The 19,734-nt window shown below is 47.0% G+C and overlaps 1 protein-coding gene across 5 annotated transcripts in view; it reads left to right on the top strand.

Annotated features, from left to right (window-relative positions):
* erc1b (ELKS/RAB6-interacting/CAST family member 1b) overlaps positions 1-19,734 on the top strand; it is a 135,804-nt gene that overhangs the window by 48,245 nt on the left and 67,825 nt on the right. For all 5 annotated transcript variants that reach the window (XM_018730054.2, XM_018730053.2, XM_018730052.2 and 2 more), the window contains 2 exons: positions 5,444-5,579; positions 13,667-13,798. In XM_018730054.2, coding sequence (XP_018585570.1) covers positions 5,444-5,579; positions 13,667-13,798 — 268 coding nt within the window. The remainder of the gene's footprint in view (positions 1-5,443; positions 5,580-13,666; positions 13,799-19,734) is intronic.

Raw genomic sequence — 19,734 nt, 5'->3', positions numbered from 1 at the left:
CATGCATTGGCGGGTCTGTGTGTCTTGTAGGATCCATAAGGGTGGAAGGCCCCAAGGTGCTCATCACTGGAGCCATCATGATCCGTGGGGTGCTTTGGCTTCTTCCTCTAATCTTGGCTCAGGGGTGGAAGATAAATTAATGACTGCCTTCCGTGTTGTTAGCGTCTCAGATGCAGGCACGCACTGAGTGCAACCCCAAATCCTGCAAAACCCTTGGGGGGGAGCTTGTCGCTGATGTACATCTGCCCCCTCCCCCCCTTACTTCCCCATGTCTGTATTCCCATTTACAACATTTGTGGTACTCCACAAACCCTACTTTGATCTCCAAACAAATTATGCCAGAGATCTAAGGTTTTGAAAGACTGTTTCTTTAAACAGTTAGTCCTGGCTTCAGAGTGGACAAAGCGGATTTGTTCTCTGAATGTCATGCCTTATAAAGTGATTTTGATGGACAGCTGAGATGTCAGAATGGTTAGTTTTTAATATGTGTCACTGAGCAGGTGGCAGTAATGCTACCTTACCTGGTATCTGTTTTTTATTTGCTTGCTCTGTACATGTGCATGCAGGGATTTCTGTCCTCTGTCAGCCTTGGCATGTGTGGTGTGGTCATAGGATATCCTAAGACAGTGACCTTTTTTCTTGCTTTTCCGTTTCAGCTCAAATGAACTTGCTTTAGTTAGCCCCCAGCCTTGCTTTGTTGGTTCACTTTGCAACCGTTCCATAGGGGCTGTCCCACCACCTGAGCTCAGGTGCTTTGGAAAGGGGTTGGTGGCTCCCTTTCCGATCGCTGGGCTGTGGATGCTGAGAGATACAGTATTTGTTGGATGTTCGGTGGGATTCGTCTGACAGTTTACCCACCAGTCCCTGCTAACGGAAGGTAATGAAAGCTGTGCTGTTTGGCTCAGGGACCTCTTTGTTTGAGAGGGAGCCACACACCTCTGACAGTTTTAAATTTCTTTTTTTGTATCATCTTTTTGACCCGCCGGGTTTGCCGTTCACCAAATAAGCATCAGCAGCAAACTTCACTACAGCAGGCATACGATCACTGGTTGCTTGGCTGACCCATCTGCTGATATATAATCTCAGTTGAAAAACAGGAAACTGAATAAACAATCGTCACATGATATTCTGTGTTGCTGTGAGCTCCCGGTGGCTTTTCAGGCACAGTTATTGGGCTTTGATCACACAGGTCATGATTTTGATTTTCAGGTGCCGGTGTCCTGACTTGACTTGGCAGTTAATCCTATTCAGTTGAGTGGAGAGTGTGGGCATGCGAGGGGGAGGAGATGAAGCTTTCTTAAGAGTTTCATGCAGCTCCAAGATGAAAAGCCACCATTGTGGTTGTCTGCATCATAAGTTGTTGCTATGAGCCATGTTGGCTAGGTAGTGACAGTGAGCTCTCGCTCACTCCTCCATTTGTCGTTATTTTTGGGGGAGTTTAGCCTCTGTACAAAAGCCTGCTTTATTTTAAAGTCCATTTCTGTAATTATTCTCCCATTACTTTATTTTTTACCTACTGCCAACAGCCAGTTTGCCCATTGCTAACATATAACTCAAGCTATTAGCACATCAGAGATGGGGGAAATGTGGTTGTGGTTGAGGGGAGGACCCTTCTGGTAGTCTGAGGTCAGTGGCCACCACATCCCTGGTCCCCAGCTGAGGGGACACTGTAGACTCTAGGATTGATGCTTTGGCATTGCACCTGAACTCCAGCAGAGCCTGATGATGTTGAGGGTTGAAGGGGAGCTTTTTAAAATATTTTCTTTGTGTGTGTGTGTGTGTGTGTGTTGGCAACTGTTCTCAGGAACTCTCTGCCATTTTCAGGCTTGTATAATTGATTCCAAAAACCAGCCATATCCCAGAGGGCTGTAGATCTTCTCTCAGTTAAATCCCCAGAGTCATTTTAATGAACGTGACTGTCTTTTTGAGCAAAAAGTAAATGTCCTTCATCTCTATATCAAAGCTAGTTAAAGCAGAATCTTGAATGCGCCGATAAAGAAATGGAATCATGCTTTATCATGCACATCTGCTGTTGCTCTTTCACGGAGGGTTGTTGAGGGCTTGTGTTTGATCTTGCTTCACTAGCACCGTCAGAAGGTGTTGAATTAGTGCCGGGAAAAGGTGTTGAGGAGGGTGGATGATCGTACTGTTTGGCCTTGGCCATGATGTTCCTGCATGTGAATAGTGGAGGCTCACAGTCATCTTTATAGTCATTTGCTTATCCCCAAGCCTGTCCTTTTGGTGTTAAGCATCTGATGGCCCTGTCATCTGCTCTCTTGCCCTCTCTCTTTGTACTTCTCCTTGTCTCCCTCTCTCAGCCCATGTTACGCGGTCTCGCTCAGTTTTATTCAGCCTGTTTATGAGAGTACCACCAGAGGGAGTTTGCAGAGATACTAGAGTGTCTAACACCTCACTGTGGGAGAGGTGTGCACTGTATATTCACTGTGCTGCCTTCTGTGTGTGTGTGTCGGCTTTTTTTTTTTTTTTTTTTTGGCCCGATGAAGTGCTGTAACGGCTCCCTTGTGTGCCATTCACCCTGGGAAGAGCAGGAGAGAGAATCTGACAAGAAATTAGGCGGCAGCATATTTTTCTTTTTCCCCTTTCTGTCTGGTGAAGGTCACGCTGCCTCGTGTCCTGATTGCTGAACAGCTTTGTTCACCCCGGGTTGTTTTCCCTTCCCGTGTGAAGTTAAGCAATCCGACACCACAGCAGTGTGAGCCAGGCCAAAGCCACGTGCCGCAGTACAGCTGAGAGCGTGTGGCCCGGGACCGGGATCTTCGACAGAGGAAAGGAAACTGTTCGCGTTGGAAAAGATTAAACGGAGAAACCACTGTTTGCCAGCACATTTACAGCCCCCAGCCCACTTCTCTCCCTCACCCCCCAAAATAAAAATATAGAATAACCTATGTTCCTATACCAAATATTTATGTTCCCATGCTAAATGTTCAGTGTCTGTGCAAATCTGGCTGGTAGCCTAAGCTGTTTTTCTTCCAGCTATTTACTGAGCTTATAGTTTTCACCTCCCTTCATATTTTCACTTGTACAGCTGATGTTCCAGCGGATATGAAAATGAATTTTTCACCACTGCACTGAAATCAAATTCCCAGTTTGCAAGTTACAAGTACATTTGGCCTGGCAGTAGACTTTATCAATGTATGTGCATCCCTGCACCTCATTTACTGGTGAAAAAATTTTTCAGCAGAGGTTTAGGGTTGTGTGCCCAGTGACAGCTGACTCACTGCGACCACTGCAACGGACTACTTGATTCCAGGTAGTTTTCCCAACAGCCATGGGGTGAATGGTCACATTGAGAGGTGTGTAGATACTGTTTGATCCAGCTTGTTTCTGTTTTTCCTGTGGTGTCTGGGCTTCCTGCATGATGTGATGCCTGCAAATGAATGTCCCAACTGTGTCTGGGTGTTCTGCTTCAGACCATGTCGTCACACCAGAACTATGAATCACAATAAAGTTGTATTCAAACCTTAGTTGTGATCGCTGTAGATCACTGGATCAGCTGATGAACATGCAGTGTTCCAGCTCGTCCGCTGTTCAGGAGATGGTTTCATTCAAAGCCTCTTTCAGGTTTTGTACGTTCACGTGCTTGATGTATTTATTCTTTGGTCTTTACCAAAGCTTCATCTTTCTTGTCTTGCTGCATTTTTAAACATTTATCTTGCCTGGGAGCATCTATTCCTAAAGTTTGCGATGATGACAGTAGCCACCATGCACAGTGCTGAAGAATTTTATAGAATCTTCAGCTGCATGGCCTTGTTCTTCCAGGAGAGGAAAATATTCTTTCACCAGGAGCTCCTTCTAAATTTATTTCTCCATATATGAACACAGGTAGAAAACCCAGTCTAGCCGATGGGCGAGAGTCTTTCCGTCCTTCAGCTCTGTAAAGCTAAATCTACATCTTATTTAAAGGTCTGTTTATTTAATTTGCCATTAGGTCAAGTCTCAATTGCTTCATTTAATTATTATACTGTTGCACATTGGTAAACCTTGCATCAAAGGCCTGTTTAAAATTTAATTGCACATGTACATCCCAAAGAATGCCTCCTTCCACAACCCCCACCTGGAGCGAACCACCCTTTTCCCAGTGGTGAGCATGAAACCCAGTCTATGGAAAATAGTCGGTTACATAAGCTTCAGCTGTATATAAGTGCATACACCCCTCATCCCTTGTCTGCTTCACAAGTACGGCCCTATGACTTTCCAAGCCCAGATTCTTGTTACAGACCGCACATTTAATCATTTGAAATATTAAAGAAAACAAGAATAAGGGGGTGCAGGAGGAGTAAAAACAAGGGGCTGGTTGCATGAGGAGTGACATGGGAGCCAAGCAGATGGCTGGCCTGCGCAAAGCCACCACAGGGAAACATTCCTATGAATTTATGACCTGTTGCAGATATGTGCACACGTTACTGTGAGGATAGAGCTTTGGAAGAACCAGAAACCTCTTTAGATGGAGTAAGAGACATTCAGGAGGCGACGGTGTAATGAAACTGTGCTGCTATTTGTATGCTGAAACTTGGAATGCATTCCCTAAGACAAGATAGGACTGTGTTGTTTAGCACTGTTGGCAATCTGTCCTTATGGTTACAGTAATACATAGTTTAATATAAAATGAACGTGGCGCTTCAACTGACTGCTGTAAATGCTGCGTGATAGGCATTTGTCTCTGGAGTATTACATACAGAATGCTGCTCAAGAGTAAAGCACGCTGGGCTGACCAACAAATACTGACGTTTAGATTGTCGTCAATCACTAACACGTGTAGAGACAACGAGGTTGTCATTGAAGGGTTTTCCACGTGCCAGCTGGAGCAAAGCACTTAAGTATTGTCTGAATTTTGCTTTAGTCAGTGTGGGTAGCCTACCCTGGAATGTGTGTATTGTTGGGGATGGCACAACTTCGCTCTCTCATCCCATAGTTATGTTTCTGCAAATTGCATACCTACTTGCCATCTTGACCCTGCTAACAAGTTTCTAGGATGTTAACTTCTGGATGTTAACACTTGCATTGTGTTAGTTCTCTGTCCTGCAAAGGGCAAATAAGGTGAGATGGGCAAGTTTTTCTGACTGAGTCAGTTGATATATGTATATGATGGGTTGGAATTCAGACAGCATAATGCTGTAAACAAGAGAACTTTGGCAATAGACAATGTGCTTTTTTTTCATTGCAGTGGAACAGGCATGGAATAAATTCTTTTGTTTTGACTGAGCGTAAACGGAACGTAAAGCAGTCTTCCTCTTCTGCAGAAGTGTTTATATTCCTTTTGGCTGTTTTACTGAAGCATTTTACATCTTTTTTTGCTCTCACTTCCTTCCTTTATCATAACAAACATCATCAGTGTGGGACAAAAGTGCATCGTGTTTGGATCATTTCTTGTATTTCCTCAGTGTTTTACTTGTCTACCTTTCTTTTACCCTACCACTTGCAGGCAGATGAAGGACCAGAGTAAGAAGGTGGCCACCCTTAAGCACAAAGAGCAGGTAGAGAAGAATAAGAATGCCCAGCTCATGGAGGAAGCACGTAAGAGGGAGGATAACATCAATGAGAGCTCCCAACAGGTGAAGGTGAGTGTCTGTACCCAATGAGCCTAGCTTGTCAAGAGTTCCTGTAAGTGCCTTGTTTCGAGACAAGTCAGCACATGTGCTATGCTTATACTTTGCACTCCAAGCTACATTGAATCTCTAGCCTTTTTCACATCCCTGCATTGTGTTCCTTGGAGGTGTTGGGAGGTGAGAGACCAGCCTTGGCATGCAGCAAGCATAATTGGTCATATGCTTCTGGCTGTCATCCCTGGGGTGAAGGAAAGAGTAGGTTGCAGTGGGCGCCATCCATAATGACCCAATGTGATTGGAAGGAGTTCACAGAACCACCCAGCTGAAGCAACAACCCACTTGCCCAGTCCATACCCTGCATGCCCACAGTCCTGCACACAGCAGGTTGGCCACAAGGAAAGCTGGTCCTTGGTCTACATTGAGCCTGTGTTGGGTTTGGCGACCATGGCTAGTTCCACACTACAGGTTTCTCCCTTGTTGACCTGCACCAGAGGAGTGAGGATTGTTTGGCATCTGTTGGTAGAATTTGTGCAAAAGTCGAAGATTTTAGAAAATTCTTCTCCCGCTTTGTAAAAGCTCATGAAAACGAGGCCTAAGCGGTTGTTGTGGTTGCTTGTTTTTATTCTGCAGCTCTCTTTCTCTTGCTTTTGTGCACTTTCCTCTTTCTATTGTATCTTGCTTTCTGTCTGGTCCGCCTCTTTGGTTTTATGTTTTCGTTTAACAGTGTCAGGCAGTTCTTTGTGTTTTGCGGTTCGGGATGAACTTGTGCTGGAGTGCAGGCTCTGGGTTCAAGGCTGGACAAGGCCAGCTGTTTGACCATGGAGTCCCATACTTCTCACCCCCCTATTTCAACCACTGTGGTTTTCAAGCCTGGCTAAGGACTTGGGGGCCCCGGATTGAATAGATTAGACCTGAAGTCCAATGGCACCCTTCCTTGTCCCCCAGCCCTAGATCACCAACCACTGTTTCTGTATTCAGACAGTGGACTCTGTGCTATTTGACTCTGCTCTCTTCTGCATTTAACAGAACCCCTTCGGTTTAGGCTGTTGGGAGGGCGGGGGCTGGAAACCGGGCAGTGGGAAGGTTAATTTGGGACACATTAGATGGCCGAGGAGGAATAGCCCCTCGGTTTCCTCCTCCTCCGAGCAAGAGCAGGCCGGCGCCTGGGACGCTGGTTTCACATTTCCGCTAATTGCAGAGGTTTCCAGAAGAGATTAGAAAAAAAGGTTTAAGGGGGGGTATGGGGGTGATGGTGGCCACATTCATGGTAGCTGATGTTGACTTTGGAGACGGGCAGGAGGCATGGAGAAGGGTCACCTTTGGCCCACCAGGCAGGCCAGAGCTTCAGCGGTATCAGGGCCATAATGGGTCCAAATGGCCTTTGCCAGATAAATTTTGGCCTGGTGGATCTGGTTCAGCACTCAGTCCAGCAAAAGGCAGGCTGCAACTCAAATGATCCCAAGCGTACTCTGTGACATCTAAACTTACTCCTTTGCTTTGCAAAGCCTCTCTGACCTGAAGGATTGCTCATCAGTGAAGGCTGTTTCCACTCTGCACTGGCCCCTGAGTCGGCACATATTAGATATTCACTTGAGCCGAGTGGTACTTGAGATTGTATCTCCTCTCGATGGACGGGGTTTCATTAGAGCTATGAAATCTATGGTTTTTGTAGCTGCAAAACAAAGGCCTATCCTATGGGGTGAGAAAAAGATAGGTTTAACTGCTTTGATGGAATGAGGACATTCATGGCCCTAACTAGTTGTAAGCGAGACCTCATGGAACATATGGGGACATGGACGCACAAAACACGCAGGTACTTTACCCACATTCAGACACACCACACACACACACACAAGAAGGCATACAGACATACATGTATATGGGCAGCTAACAGCTGAAGGAGTTAATAAACCAAAGCACTGTGGTTGCTGCTTTAAAGCTTCCATCTTCAATATAAAACATTGAGTAGAAACCTTTAATCACATAGGAAGCCTGGTGCTTAAAAGTGTGTGTTTGAGTTCATCATTTTTGCTGTGAACTTCTTCCTTTCTGGATGCCATTTTCTGTTCGTGACATAAGAATTTTCCCATCCAACAGCCACTGCCTGTTATCTGCAGAGCTTTAGTAGATCCTTTAAGTGCTCAGGAGTGATATACACAACCTCAAGAGTCAAGAGAGGCTTTATTGTCATTTCAACCATGTACAGCTGGTACGGTACACAGTGAAACAACGTTCCTCCAGGACCATGGTGCTACATAAACATAGTTGCCTGCATAAAGTGCATATGTGCAAGACTTGTGAAAACAGTGCTAGACATTACAATAACTACCAAAATGGGCCAATAATTCCAGTGTCAGTCCAGTCCCTGAGTATTGGGGAGTCTGATGGCTTGGGGGAAGAAACTGTTACACAGTGTGGCCGTGAGGGCCCCGAATGCTTTGGTACCTTTTGCCAGATGGGAGGAGGGTGAAGAGTTTGTGTGAAGAGTGCATGGGGTCATTCCCAATGCTGGTGGTTTTGCGGATGCAGCGTGTGGTGTAAATGTCCATGATGGAGGGAAGAGAGAGACCCCAATAATCTTCTCAGCTGTCCTGACTATCCGCTGCAAGGTCTTGCGATCCAAAACGGTGCAATTACCAAACCAGGCAGCGATACAGCTGCACAGAATGCTCTTGATAGTTCCTCTGTAGAATGTGGTGAGGATGTGGGGTGGGAGATGAGCCTTTCTCAACCTTTGCAGAAAGTAAGCACGCTGCTGGGCTTTCTTGGCTATGGTGTTGAGGGACCAGGTTAGGTTCTCTGCCAGATGAACACCAAGGAATTCAGTGCTCTTGACAATCTCCACAGAAGAGCAGTCTGTTCAGTGGAGAGTGGTCGCTCAGTGCTCTCTTGGGGTCAACAATCTGTTTTGATTTTTTTGTCCACGTTGAGGGGCAGGTTTTTGGCTCTCCACCAGTCCGTTAGCCACTGCACCTCTTCTCTGTAAGCTGATTCGTCGTTCTTGCTGATGAGGCCCACCATGGTCGGTAGACTTGATAATGTGGTTCGAGCTGTACATTGCAGCACGGTTGTCAGCAGAGTGAGCAGCGGCGGACTGAGCACGCAGCCTTGGTGGGCCCCAGTGCTCAGTGTGGTGGTGTTGGAGATGTTGCTCCCGATCCGGACTGACTGAGGTCTCTGTCAGGAAGTCTAGGATCCAGTTGCAGAGGGAGGTGTTCAGGCCTAGCAGGCTTAGCTTTCCGCTAAGGTGCTGAGGGATGATTGTGTTCAATGCTGAATTGAAGTCTATGAACAGCATTCGAACATACGTGTGCTTTTTGTCCAGGTGCGTGAGGGCCAGATGGAGGGTGGTGGCGATGGCGTCGACTGTTGAGCGCTTGGGACGATCCGCAAACTGCTGGGGATCCGGTGAGGGGGGCAGCAGAGTCTTCATGTGCCTCATGATGAAGCATTTCATGATTATGGGTGTGAGTGCGACCAGACGGTAGTCACTGAGGCAGGACACGACTGTTTTTTGGCACGGGGACAATGGTGGTGGCCTTGAAGCACGTTGGAACAATAGTGCTGCTCAGGTAGATGTTGAAGATGTCAGTCTGCACATCCTCTGAGCACTCTGCCCAGAATGTTGGTCCAGCAGCCTTTCTGGGTTGACTCTACGTAGAGTTTTCCCTCACGCTGGCTGTGGTAAAACACCTGGATCACCCTTTAGGGTTGTCTACCCCCCATTTCAATCCTTTCACATTGGACTCAACAGAAATGAACATGAACATTTTAGAACACACACATTTTCTGAACCACTTGTCTCATATGGGGTCGCGGGGAGCCAGAGCCTAACCTGGCAACACAGGGTGTAAGGCTGGAGGGGGAGGGGACACACCCAGGACAGGATGCCAGTCTGTCGCAAGGCACCCCAAGCAGGACTCGAACCTCAGACCCACCGGAGAGCAGGACCCGGTCCAACCCACTGCGCCCCCTTCATTTTAGAACACGTCAAGTCCATTTTATTCAGAATAGAACTTGTTTTACACTGATACATAAGGAGCAAAACTTTCAGATTTTTCAGTAATGAGAATGATGTGGGTTTGCTATGAGCACAATGAAGATGCAGAAAAACTTGGTGTCTTTCACAGACATATGAAAAATACACTGAGAACAGCAGCTTGTTCTTCCAAAATGTTATGGTGTACAGAAAAAGTTTAGGAGACCCCTTCTCTTGGAAGAGGTCAGGAAAGTGACAAGTGTTTCACACAACAGGGACTGAACACAGTGTCTTTGTAGCTTAGTCTAACTTGAGAGGCATTCTGTCATACTGCCACCCTGGCAGGCAGGTGTTGGTTCTTAACCAGCAGTGATGGACAAAGTGAGTGAGTTTGGGCTTAGGGGTATAAAAAGGATGTCATCAGTCTTGCAGTTTGTTCCTGCTTTTCATATTTCAGCAGCTACTCTTGAGTGCGTGCACATGGTTTTGAGACCCACAAGTTGGGTCTGTGCTCTAGATTCTGCTGTCTGGTATCCATGTTTCATGCATGTCCCTAGTCGTCCTCATGGTGGCTCTTTTCCTTCTTTTCAAGTGCTTTTTGTTGGTTTTAATCCCAATCAAATATGAAATCCCCTCCACCTCCACACACCGATGTGGTGTGTGTGTGTGGGTTTTTTTTTTTTTTTCTTTTTTTTTTGGCCACTAGACTTTTGGTTTATTCCACAGATTTTGCTGCTGAGAAATTCAATGGGCTGATGACTGTGTCGTCTTTGCTATGTTTTTGGTTACTGAAACAAACTGTCCACTTCCTCATATACACTCTGGCCCTTGTTCTGCCCTTAAAGGAGATCTTTGAAGGAAAGCAAGGTCTTCTAAAGGATGGCAAAAGAAAATATTTCAGGCATGTCTGATGTCAGATCCCAGCAAGACCCCTGCAAGTTCCTTGGACTTCTTGCCATTGGTGGGTTAACAGTGAGGCCATTCCTTTACAGGAAAACATACTGACTATTGGATTGGTGGTTGGCTATTCATCCTAGAGGTGCTTTTGCTGATGAATGCTATGCTGGTGATGAGCAAGCTCCAAAGTACTACCTATCTGGTTCCTGCCCCCCCCAGTCATTTTCCTAGCAGCTCATGGAACTTATCGCCATGTTCAGTGTATGGCTTCTACAGGAAGAAGGAAGGTTGTCCTCAGAGAGACATGGCTAACAAAGTTACGGAAGAGGGCAAGTAAAGAGGGCATAGCGTTGTGGGGTGAGGACGCTTGGGCCAATATTTCTCTCTCTCTGGAGTGCGTCACAACACTTTGCGGTGGATTTTTACAGAGAGGACAGCTTTTCACAGTTGGCTTTGTGTTTCATCCATTTCTTCAGTTACTCTATTAGTGAAGAGGAATTAAAGGATGATGCCACTTTAATGTGACGGAGCAGCCTTTTTAGCTTGCCCATGATTTTTATAATCAGAAGCAATCAATGCGGCCCCCTCCTTCTCCTGACCCACCCAGCACCTCCTTTGGGGTTTGTTTGTCTGGTTCCCTTTTTCCCTTCAGCAGAGGTGACAGCTTTGAAGACAGTTGCACACACCTTTGGTTTTTCTTGTAACTGAAGCTTAAATGTGGATGCAAGCTTTAGCAATGAGATCCAGATCTGAGAGGAGGATGTGTGTAAAGGGGATGGAGGAGATCACATCCACATGCTCCCCTAAGTGCTGTTTTTTTTTTTTTTTTTTTTCCCTTTCTCTTTCTCCTAAAAGACTTCCAAGGGTCTCTTTATACAACCACTTTGTTGGCTTGTTTGTTTGATGTTTCCTTGTTGGCCGCCCAGGCCCTTGTCTTCGCCAGTCGACTTGCTCTCATTTTTGAATTCCGCTTTGTCTATAAATGTTTAGCCATGAGGAATGCGGCTGCCGGGATCTCCTGCCCACATTACATCAGTTCTAAAGGACATCTGTAAAGTCTGGCCCAGTTTTGTTGCTACCTTAGAGCAACATGGCCCAGTGTTGTCAGTTTGACTGCTTTGCATTATGCAGCTACCACTTTCCCTGTGTTTTTACCTTTTTTTTTTTTAGCTGATGCTTTTCTACAAACTTGCATAAAATGTTTTACCCATTTATGTGGCTTGTTAATTTATTTTTTACTGGAGAAACTCAGGTTACATACCTTTCTCAAGATGCTATAGCAGGATGTGGGATTCAAACCTGTAGCATCTAAATCCAAGGACAGCAGCTCTAACAACTGTGCAAACATCCACCACAGCAGGTAGCATAAGTTCTGCCGATAGGATCATAGCAGTGCTCCCTCGTGGTGTGCCTGTGTTCATTGAGAGTGGTGTGCTTGGTCTCTCTGCTTGTTTTTTAGGTATGTGCATTCTAGCCAGGACTGTTAAGAGCTGTTTGGGGTGGGGGGAAGATGCAAGAAATCTCCACTGAGTTTCCAAGGCTTGCTATTTGTGAGTTATTTCTCACATTCCCACTGTGGTCCTTTTTACAAGCACCTTCTGGCTTGTCTGCTGAATGTCAGCGTTCAAAGTGGCCAGGATTTCCCATGCTCCTCTGGATCAGTGAGCACATGGCTCCAATTTTGGCCTTTCTGAGGTGTGTCTCTATCGCCTGGGTTGGTTTTGGCACATGGGTCTTTACCGTAATGAGATACTAGCTGAACAAAAGGGATTACTGTCACTTAAAGTCAACCCAGAGTTTGTTGCGGTTTTACCTGGGGAAAATGAGATCAGAGTAGAAGGGGGCAGTGTAGCAACATGTACTTTGTTCAATGTGTGCCTCGTGGTCCACCCTGACCTGCAGTAGAACCTACTTTCCAGTAAGTTCTGACTTCAGTGGCAGAAATATGCAGTTTTATCAGGGACATATGCAACTGGTTTCCCTCAGGCTGAAACAGGCATTACATGAATAGTGGGAAAAAAAATACAAAAAAATACAGAAGAGAGTAAGGAGACAGGAATGTGGCAGGGAAGCTGAATGGGTGCAGATGGGTGTTGTCTGTCATAGGGAGATGGGGGGGGGGGGGGTTGTCTGTGGTAGGGGCTGCTTTCCGTGAGGTCTCCATAGCAGTAAACGGCAGGACTGCTCCCCTACCGTCACTTCCTAGAGCACCCAGTGGAGTGTGTCAGTGCTTTTGTTTTTTTTTTAATAAAAAAAAAAAAAAAAATAGGGCGGCGGGGGGGCGCTTTAGCAGTTTGTAAGGAAATGGGACTGGATTCATGGGCACGCAGCGTAGCATGGAACTGAAGAGTATGAACAGAGCTGGGGAGCCTGCAGCCATGTCATGGTACCTTGGTGATTGGCGCTGTCTCCCCCCCTCCCCAAATGTTCCTAATACCGGGAACATGATCACAGACTGACATAGTCGAGTGGCAGGGGGTGCCACCATGCTGTTTTTGAGGACAAGGAGATTTATACATCACAAATGCTGCATTGCCCACATCACTATACGGTTAAATCCAGTTGAGATGGCCCCCTTTTTTCCCCGCAACAATTTTTTTTATTTTTCTACTTGGCAAGCTATTCTGCTTCGATATGCCTAGTCTTCAGGCTATCCGTTGAATTAAGCGATCTTAAGACAATCGTTCAGATGTTTTTTAAAGTACCCAGCAGCATGTCATGGCAGGAAGAAGAGAATAAATAGGATAAAATATTTTTATGGGCTTTTACCTACTGTACGATTCTGCTTTTGCTGCATGCTTTTGTTTAGGGAGCGTGAGAGGTTCCCAGGCTATGAGACCCTAGATGAATCACATGGGAGAATATGGAGGATTTGGGTTTTTATAAGCCACTGTGGGAGAGTGTCACCTCATAAGATCCACATGTGTACCGAGTGACTTATTTGAAATTTTGTTATCACCCCAAAAGTTATTTTTTCCAACTTCAGATGTTTAGTGTCTGATTTTATAACTGTGAAAGAAAAACTGATTGTGGAAGAACACAGAAGAGGACAGACAAAAATTTACACTGTATTGTTTAATTACAGAACAGACTTGTTCTCCTTTCCAATTCCAAATACTGAAACTGTTGTTTTGAGATGGATTTTCTTCCCTCTTCTCTCAATAATTCAGTGTGCAAAACCTTTAAGCCTGGTCTGATCTTCTTGACTCCTCTGCTTTCCCAGGATTCCCTGCGGCAGAAGGATGATCGCATTGAGGAGCTGGAGGAGGCATTGCGAGAGAGTGTGCAGATCACAGCTGAGAGGGAGATGGTGCTGGCACAAGAGGAGGCCGCCCGCACACACGCAGAGAAACAGGTGGGCACCATGGCAAGGTCGGTCTGGCCAGCTGCCCGTATTCCAATAGGGGACCCACCTTGTAGTCCCTGTCCTTTTATATTTGCATTATTTCTTTGACTAATATAAAACAGTCTCTGACTATGTGCTTCTTTTTATCCATTTATGTTATGTATTTTGTTGAAGTGAATCTGCTTAGGGGGTATGGGGCATCTGGGAGCATAGTGTTTAGAGTTGCTGCATTTGAACCCAAAGTTTGCTGGTCTGAACCTCACCTACAGTTATGGTACCTTTGAGCAAGGTACTTTAAATTGCTCCAGTAAAATTACCCAGCTGTTTAAATGGGTAAATTATTGTTGATATCTTAACATTGTAAGTTGCTTTGGAGAGTTCAGCTAAATTAATATACAGTATATAAAGCTACGATATTGCGGTAAAGGATAAATTGGGACTTTGACTGTTTGAGGCTTTAGCAAGTCCATTTTTTTATTAGAACCGCTCCACAGACACATCACCTAGATGTGTTTACCATATTCTTGCAAGCATCACACTTTGATAAATTCACACTTGGTAACAAGGTGATGTCTAACACTAGAACATTGTGTTTTTAAAAAAAAAAAAAAAAAAAAATCTAAAGGCTGCTTTATTATTAATTCCCTTTTGTTCTTCTGCCATACACTTTTACCTGCTGCCTACAGTGTGTTGTAAATGAGCACAATCTCATATCCTAAAAGTAAAGATTAACCCCACTTTGTTTTGTTGTTTGAGTCTCTGTATTTTAAGAAGTTGTGGTTATATAGTGGTTAAAGTTATGGAAGACTAACCTTAAGGCTGTTGGTTCAAGCCCTACCCACTGATAATTCTGTGCTACCCAAGAGCAAGGTAATTACCCTGGATTCCTACAGTAAAAATATAAATGGTCAGGTTTTGTAAGTTAGTTTGCCGTTCCCACACCACCTGTGGCTTTGGGAGTACAGATGCTGGAAAACATTGTATCTTTGTCCAAACCAAAGCTCAGCTTTATTGAGAGTCTCATGCCTACACAGAGTTTATAATGCTAATGATTCATTCAATTCATTGACTTCACCCGAGATGGCAGTGAAGCAGTCTTATCAAAGATCTAGTCACACATCTGTCACAAATTCCATGCATTTCAGTACATTGCCATGCCAACATATACAGTATGTGACAGGAACATGCATGTTAGTGTTTTCAGTCACTAAAACAGTGTAAATTTTACTTCATTTTTTAATGCACTCATTAGTTGTCTGATTTTAAAAACCTCTGCTCTTTATGCATATACTGCACATTTGTAATACATCTGCAGGGATTAAAACTCATAGAGCTGACTGTGGAGCTGAGCCAGGACAAAATTTGATGGCAGACCCAGAGTTCATCTCAATTATTGTCTTAGATTATCTGATAAAGTGATCTGAAGTTCAGGAGGAACTTGGGCCTACAACGGAGTCTGGTACAAAGATGTCGACAGTTTGTGCTGTTCCAGATCCAAATGAAACTCCAATGGCTGACTTCAGTGATTTGTTTTCAGGTTTTGGCAAGTTGGATCAATCTCCTAGTCATGCTGCTTCAGACAGCTTCACGGTTGGTTAGTGTGGCTCTGTGTTTGGTGCTGGAGAACGTGTCATGGTCTAGGTCCTGTGGTCTGGGATTCAGTCCCACTTTTGATCAGGTTGAACTCCTTCTGTTTCACCCCCAGAGTCTAATTATTCTAGTTGGTGTGTACGGTAGCTGTTGGTGCCTGAGAGGAAGTTGGGTGGGCCTCCATTATTGCTGTGCACTGTTTCCACAAAGAAAGCTTCTTACATGGGTGGGCAGGTCTTGCTTTGTGTTGAGTAACGTAACTACCTGTCAGGATTCTGTCCAGAAGCAATATTAGAGCAGAACCTCCAGAAACCAGATGTAGCAGGATTTGATCATGATGTAGTGTGTCAAAGTTTCTCTCCCCCCCCCCCCCCCCCCCCCCCCAATTTTGGAATTGTATTGCTTCTTCTTAATTAGTAGGTATGTCTTTCCAAAATGACTTTTGATACTTTGCCAGAGACTTGTATTTTACTGAACCCTTCGGCAGCAAACTCACTTAGAAGTATAACAGCAGGGTCTATCCTGCTGTTTGAACCCTTAACCAGGCTATATCTTTACTTTTGCTAGTAGATTCTCTGACAGATAGTCACTAATACTAGGAAGCTCACTGGAGAATAGTGAAAATTTATTTGTAACTGAAACACTATTAGCCAGTCCTTGTTTGAGACCAAGATGATAATCAAGTCCCTGTTAGATGCTGGGATGTTGGCCTAGCAAGATGGACTAACCCCTGTAATAAATTGTGATGAGACCAATCCTTCTGACAGCCTGGGATAAGTGACCAGTCCTCGTGACCTGCTCAGCTGAGAAACCAATCCCTTGAGAGTACCAATATTAGTGATTCCTACACTTACAAAAAAGCACCCTTTTCCATTATATTGTTGCTGTTGTGTATATTCTCTTGTGAAACAGCTTTCATCCATCCATCCATCTTCCTCCGCTTTTATCCGGGGCCGGGTCGCGGGGGCAGCAGTCCGAGCAGAGTACTCCAGACCTCCCTCTCCCCGCACACCTCCTCCAGTTCCTCTGGGGGAACCCCAAGGCGTTCCCAGGCCAGCCGGGAGACATAGTCTCTCCAACGTGTCCTGGGTCTGCCCCGAGGCCTCCTCCCAGTGGGACAAGCCCGGAGCACCTCCCCAGGGAGGCGTCCAGGAGGCATCCGAAACAGATGCCCGAGCCACCTCAACTGGCTCCTCTCGATGCGGAGGAGCAGCGGCTCTACTCCGAGCTCCTCCCGGGTGACTGAGCTCCTCACCCTATCCCTAAGGGTGCGCCCAGCCACTCTGCGGAGGAAACTCATTTCTGCCGCTTGTATCCGCGATCTCATTCTTTCGGTCATGATCCAGAGTTCATGACCATAGGTGAGGGTAGGAACGTAGATCGACCGGTAAATTGAGAGCTTCGCCTTACGACTCAGCTCCCTCTTCACCACAACAGACCGGTACAATGACCGCATTACTGCAGACGCCGCACCGATCCGTCTGTCGACCTGCCGCTCCATTTTTCCCTCACTCGTGAACAAGACCCCAAGATACTTAAACTCCTCCACTTGAGGGAGCAACTCCCCCCTAACCCGGAGGGAGCAATCCACCTTTTTCCGACTGAGAACCATGGCCTCGGATTTGGAGGTGCTGATTCTCATCCCCGCCGCTTCGCACTCGGCTGCAAACCTCCCCAGTGCACGCTGCAAGTCTTGACTTGATGAAGCCAACAGGACCACATCGTCCGCAAAAAGCAGAGACGAGATCTCGCGGCCACCAAAACAGACACCCTCCGTTCCCTGACTGCGCCTAGAAATTCTGTCCATAAAAATAATGAACAGAATCGGTGACAAAGGGCAGCCCTGGCGGAGTCCAACATGCACCGGGAACAGGTCTGACTTACTGCCGGCAATGCGAACCAAGCTCCTGCTCCGGTCATACAGGGAACGAACAGCCCGTAGCAACGAGCCCCGAACCCCATAATCCCGAAGCACCCCCCACAGGATGCCACGAGGGACACGGTCGAATGCCTTCTCCAGGTCCACAAAACACATATGGACTGGTTGGGCAAACTCCCACGAACCCTCCAACACCCTAGTGAGGGTATAGAGCTGGTCCAGTGTTCCACGGCCAGGGCGAAAACCGCATTGCTCCTCCTGAATCCGAGGTTCGACTATCGGTCGGATTCTCCTTTCCAGTACCCTGGCATAGACTTTCCCAGGGAGGCTAAGGAGTGTGATCCCCCTGTAGTTGGAACACAATCTCCGGTCCCCCTTCTTAAAAAGAGGGACCACCACCCCGGTCTGCCAGTCCAGAGGCACCGTTCCCGAACTCCACGCGATGCTGCAGAGGCGTGTCAGCCAAGACAGCCCCACAACATCCAGAGACTTGAGAAACTCGGGGCGGATCTCATCCACCCCCGGAGCCTTGCCACCGAGGAGTTTTTTGACTACCTCAGCAACTTCAGCCAGGGTAATGGACGAGTCCCCCTCCGAGTCCCCAGCCTCAGCTTCCTCTACGGAAGGCGTGTCGGAGGGATTGAGGAGATCCTCAAAGTACTCCTTCCACCGCCCGAGAACATCCTCAGCTGAGGTCAGCAGCGCACCACTTCCACTGTAAACAGTGTTCGTGGAACACCGCTTCCCCCCTCTGAGTCGCCGGACGGTTTGCCAGAATCTCTTTGAGGCCGACCGAAAGTCTTCCTCCATGGCCTCACCGAACTCCTCCCAAGCCCGAGTTTTTGCCACGGCGACTGCCAGAGCCGCGCTCCGTTTGGCCCGTCGGTACCCGTCAGCTGCTTCAGGAGTCCCATGAGCCAGCCAGGCCCGATAGAACTCCTTCTTCAGCTTGACGGCATCCCTTACTTCCGGTGTCCACCACCGTGTTCGGGGATTGCCGCCGCGACAGGCACCGGAGACCTTATGGCCGCAGCTCCGAACAGCCGCACCGACAATGGAGGAGCGGAACATAGTCCATTCAGACTCAATGTCCCCCACCTCCCTCGGGACCTGGTTGAAGCTCTGTCGGAGGTGGGAGTTGAAGACCTCTCTGACAGGGGCCTCCGCCAAACGTTCCCAACAGACCCTCACTATGCGTTTGGGCCTGCCAGGTCTGTCCAGCTTTTTCCCCCGCCATCGAATCCAACTCACCACCAGGTGGTGATCAGTTGACAGCTCAGCCCCTCTCTTCACCCGAGTGTCCAAGACATATGGCCGAAGGTCAGAAGAAACGACTACAAAGTCGATCATCGACCTCCGACCTAGGGTGTCCTGGTGCCAAGTGCACTGGTGGACACCCTTATGCATGAACATGGTGTTCGTTATGGATAAACCGCGACTAGCACAGAAATCCAATAACAACTCACCGCTCGGGTTCAGATCAGGGAGGCCGTTCCTCCCAATCACGCCCCTCCAGGTATCACTGTCGCTGCCCACGTGGGCGTTAAAGTCCCCCAGTAGAACGACAGAGTCCCCAGTGGGAGCGCTTTCCAGCACGCCCCCCAGGGACTCTAAAAAGGCCGGGTACTCTACACTGCCGCTAGGCGCATAAGCACAAACGACAGTGAGAGACCGTTCCCTGACCCGAAGGCGTAGGGAGATGACCCTCTCATTCACCGGGGTAGACTCCAACACATGGCGGCTGAACTGGGGGGCTATTAATAAGCCCACACCAGCCCGCCGCCTCTCACCTTGGGCAACGCCAGAATAGTGGAGAGTCCACCCTCGATCGAGTAGAGTGGTTCCAGAACCCAAGCTGTGAGTGGAAGTGAGCCCGACTATATCTAGACGGTATCTCTCAACTTCCCGCACCAGCTCAGGCTCCTTCCCCGCCAGTGAGGTGACATTCCAAGTCCCAAAAACCAGAGTTGGCGCCCGAGGTTCGGGTCGGCCGGGCACTCGGCCCCGACCACCGCCCAAATCACAACGCACCGGCCCCTTATGGTTTCTCCGGCAGGTGGTGAGCCCACCGAAGATGAAACAGCTTTCCATCTTGACAAATACTTCAGTTGATGGTACACAAGATGTGATATGAAGTCATCCAAGCAAAGGACTTGCACAAAGCAATACTTCTCCAAAACAATGTAAATGAATAGGCACAACATAGGTGCCTGACAGTGGTGCATTCCTCCTGCAATCTAAGACATGTCTTTTCTTTGCTTTTTGTAAAAGATTTGGAGATATGGTTCATTCATTGCTCTGTCTATATGTTCCACCTGTCTCACCAATGTCCACCTTAGGTTTCACTGACACAGCTAAAGAAATTTAATTCTCCATTTGTGTCCTGCCTGAACAATCAACTTCCCTTTCTCCTCTTTCCCACCAGGTTGTTCATTTTGGGGAAATGTACATCTTGCATTCCTCTTATCTTCTTTCC

The sequence above is a fragment of the Scleropages formosus genome, chromosome 21 (genome assembly GCF_900964775.1).
Source record: "Scleropages formosus chromosome 21, fSclFor1.1, whole genome shotgun sequence".
NCBI classification, from domain to species: Eukaryota; Metazoa; Chordata; class Actinopteri; order Osteoglossiformes; family Osteoglossidae; genus Scleropages; species Scleropages formosus.
This window is presented reverse-complemented; position numbering and strand designations above follow the sequence as displayed.